Source organism: Schistocerca nitens, chromosome 1, assembly GCF_023898315.1.
Source record: "Schistocerca nitens isolate TAMUIC-IGC-003100 chromosome 1, iqSchNite1.1, whole genome shotgun sequence".
NCBI classification, from domain to species: Eukaryota; Metazoa; Arthropoda; class Insecta; order Orthoptera; family Acrididae; genus Schistocerca; species Schistocerca nitens.
This window is the reverse complement of record NC_064614.1, coordinates 706,390,725-706,394,580: the sequence shown is the minus strand read 5'-3', so window position 1 is coordinate 706,394,580 and position 3,856 is coordinate 706,390,725. Positions and strand designations below refer to the sequence as shown.

At 44.0% G+C, this 3,856-nt stretch overlaps 1 protein-coding gene across 1 annotated transcript; it reads right to left on the bottom strand.

The window, feature by feature from the left end:
* Positions 1–2,018: 2,018 nt before the first annotated feature.
* Positions 2,019–3,332, bottom strand: LOC126195732 (uncharacterized). Its single transcript, XM_049934393.1, has 2 exons — positions 2,627–3,332; positions 2,019–2,443 (listed from the first exon to the last, which is right to left on the bottom strand). The coding sequence occupies exons 1-2, from the start codon at positions 3,330–3,332 to the stop codon at positions 2,019–2,021; spliced, it is 1,131 nt and encodes a 376-aa protein (XP_049790350.1).
* Positions 3,333–3,856: the final 524 nt, after the last annotated feature.

Sequence of the window (3,856 nt, the reverse complement as noted above, 5' to 3'; positions counted from 1 at the left end):
ATTCCTCAAGTGAACAAAATGTTACTGAAAACTTGTGTATCCTCTCAGAGCTGGTTTAAAAAAATACTATCAATGTTCATTTCATTAGAAATTTTTTAGCCTTACTCGGATTATAGATGAAATTTCGAAGTTCGTAGCAGTTTGTTTATTGTACGCATCGTAGAAGCAAATCGCTCGACTTGTTGCGCTGTCAATGAAGTTTGTTGCGCGATGATTGTCGCCCAATACTTTTCAAAACTCGCCCGCCGCGAGACGGGAGTCGCTCTGACACGCGGTGAAATAGCGATGTTTATCGCCAACATTTCCTGTGCGCTGTAACGCAAGAAATATTTTCGAATAGGTGACACGTAGTTCTATCATCTGGGTATAACTTTAGTAAATAGAATTATTCTATATATGGTTTGAAGTGAATGTGTTTATCCCAGGTCCGGCGTTGCCGATGACAATATATTCTGCACAGCATGTTAATTTCTCTCACAATGCCTTCTCAAGAATTGGACTGAGGCCAATAGAGTGAAACAAAAACAGGTCTAATTTTATGACGTCGCAAAGTGCGTAATCAATATTTGAGCGAAATTTTGGACCGTTGTCTGAAATGACTTTTTCAATGTGACCAACTTCTCGTAGATAATTTTTAAGAGAGGCTTTGGACACTGTTTTGGCAGTAACTCTTCGTAAAGGAATGAATGAAACGCATTTTGATGTCAGTTCAACAACAACAAAAATGTATGAGAATCCACTGAGTGATCTGACAAGAGGTCCTTTCAGGTTTACTGCAGGCAACTCCTTTAGTTTAGAAGGAATTATACGAAACAATGGTGCTTGATCTGTGATGGTTAATGGTTTGGCTTTCTGACAATGTTCGCATTTTGTTAAAACTCTCTGTATTGTTTCTTCATATCATTAAAATAAAAAGTTGTACGAAGTTTGTGAAAGCATTTTCTCGGACCAAACTGAATATAACTGAGATGTGTATACCAAATAAGCTTATTTACAAAATCATCGGGTATACACACAACCCATAGAAAGTCACTGACTGTACATCATTTGAAAAGAATATTGGTACGTACCAAATAAAACTACCTAAGTGCAATGTTCGTTTTGTCATGCCATTTACTTTCTTTCTATCTTTCCAAATAGGGTCCTTATCCTGCTCATACACTACGTCTCATAAGGAAGAGGAGATAAAGTTTTCAAAGGCTACCTTCCGTATGTACTACAAACTGAAGTTTTTCTCCAAATCATTTTCAGGAAATGTTCTTAACCAAACCAATGGGACCACTTGACAACGTATCCGCTGCAACATTTTGAGTACCAGAAATGTGAACAACAGGGAAGTTAAACTCCTGTAAATGCAAAGCCCATCTTTTCAAACGATAATGATTTACTTTAAATGAAATTAAAAATTGGGGTGCTGGACGATCAGTGTACACCTTAGTATCTTCTTCTTTTCCTTCAGCATGTGTCTCGCGTGCCTGCGAGGTCCACTACATGGGTCCGTTGTCTCCATTTCGCTCTATCATGGGCTGCATCTGGGTGGATGTTCACGCATTTAAGGTCTTTATGAATTGCATCAGCCCAACGTTGCTTAGGTCGTCCTTTGGGTCTACCGCCGACAACTTCAAGTGTGTAACCCGCCTTGGCAGTAGAGTCATCACCGGCCCGTAAAACGCTCCCAAACCATCGAAGACGACTCTCAAGTATCTTGTCTTAGATTGGTGCAACACCAAACTGTTTCCTAACGCTTTCATTAGAAACGTGATCTAACTTAGTGAGGACCGCTGTCCGCCTTAGCATGTTCGTTTCCATTACACTTAGGCGGCGTTCTGTCTCAACTGTAGTCGGCCAGCACTCACAACCATACAAGGCGACTGGTCGGATGACAGTGCGATAAATTTTTGATTTTAAATTATCTTTCATCCTGCGGCCGCAAGTTACTCCGGTTGTTGTTCGCCACTTCATCCAGGCTGCCTGAGATCTGGTGTCGACCTCTTCGGTGAGTCGGCTGTCAACAGTGATCATGGAACCAAGGTACTTAAACTTACACGAGTCAGATCTTCACCATTAATCGTGATGGTTCCCATTTCTTGTCTGTCTGATGTTATGTACTCGGTTTTCTTCAAATTAAGGCTCAAACCGTGTTGCTCCAACTGGTCACTCAGTTCTTGAGTTAGGCTCTGCAGATCAGGCCTGTTTTCTGCTGCCAGCATCACGTTGTCAGCATAATGTAGGGTCCATGGTAACGGCCGGTGCAGGTCAGCTGTCATACTGTCCATTACAAGAATGAACAGAAGTGGTGATAATGCAGAACCTTGATGGACGCCGACAGTGATGAGGAAGTCCTTGGATAGTCCTGAGGTTGTATGGACATAACTTCTCGGCTGTGCATGAAGTAACTGCACCCAGTTAATAAGCTGCTCCGGCACATCATGCTGTCGAAGTGCTAGCCAGATGAGACTGTGTGGCACCCGATCAAAGGCCTTTTCGAGATCCAGGAACGCTAGATGCAGCGGCTTGGCCTTCTCATGATGTTTCTCGACTAAGAGTCTTGCAGCATAAATTGCATCAGTTGTGCCGCAGTTCTGAACAAATCCAGCTTGGTTTCTGGAAACATGTGTGATCTCACGGATCCTTTGGTCCAGAACACGCTCAAAGATTTTCATAGCATGGCAGAGAAGTCGAACTGGACGGTAGTTGGTGCACTCAGCGAGAATTCCCTTCTTCTTAAAGATAGGCACGGTGATGCCCTGATCCCAATCAGCTGATATTTGTCCGTCGTCAATGATCTTGTTGAAGAGTTCCGTTAACCATTCGGCTGCCTTCCAGTGATGTGAACACCATAACTCTGCTGCAAGGTCATCTGGGCCGGTGGTTTCCCCAGGCTTCATTTTCTTCAAAGCAGTCTTGACTTCTTCGACTGCAATTTCTCTTACGGGCCCTTCAACAGCATGGCCGGTGGGTATTGGTGGATGGGAGGAATCTTCTGTTGAGATCTTCTTGAAGTAGCTGCGCCATCGTTCTCTGGCCTTCTTCCAATCAACTAGCAGATTACCCGTCTCATCATTGACTCCGTAGAACCGATGAACATCTTCTGAATTGTGATGTCTTGCTTTATCGAGTCGATGTAAGTCCCGCTCTCCTTCACGTGTGTCAAGTTTTGAGTATATATTAGCATAGCGTGAGGATTTGGTTGCTGCTATAGCCTGTTTTGCATCTCTTCGCGCTGTTCTGTATGCATTCCATCGCTCCGCTGTTTTATCGATAAGAAACTCATGATACAATCGTTTCTTTGTGTACCGCGTCTTTGACGGTGTCATTCCAAAACCACGCATCTCTATCGATCCTCCGTCGTCCTGGTTGTATTGTCCGAAGAACTGAATGTGCAACTTCGTGAGCAGACTCTTTCACTTTCTCCCAGCTTTCTTCAACTGTGGTAGTTGGTGACAAAGTAATTCGGGCTATGATGTCTGCTTCCTTATCCTTGAATTTCCACCATTTGGTCGGCCGGAATGGCCGTGCGGTTCTAGGCGCTACAGTCTGGAACCGAGCGAACGCTACGGTCGCAGGTTCGAATCCTGCCTCGGGCATGGATGTGTGTGATGTCCTTGGGTTAGTTAGGTTTAATTAGTTCTAAGTTCTAGGCGACTGATGACCTCAGAAGTTAAGTCGCATAGTGCTCAGAGCCATTTGAACCATTCCACCATTTGATTCTCGCAGGTCCTGTGTGATCTACGTGCTTCTTTGTTGGCAACGTGATTCGTAGCTTACAGATCAACGGACGGTGTTGTGTCGGATGACCATTGCATCAAGCACATCTTTGAGATCACGGCGTCTCACGAGGATGTAGTCGACCTGC

Excerpts from the sequence above, each read along its gene's own strand:
- LOC126195732 (XM_049934393.1), bottom strand. The coding sequence starts at position 3,332 with ATGCGTGGTTTTGGAATGACACCGTCAAAGACGCGGTACACAAAGAAA. Across the intron at positions 2,444-2,626 it reads TGTTCTGGACCAAAGGATCC|CACTTCGACAGCATGATGTG; the intron begins GTGAGATCACAC and ends TCATCTGGCTAG.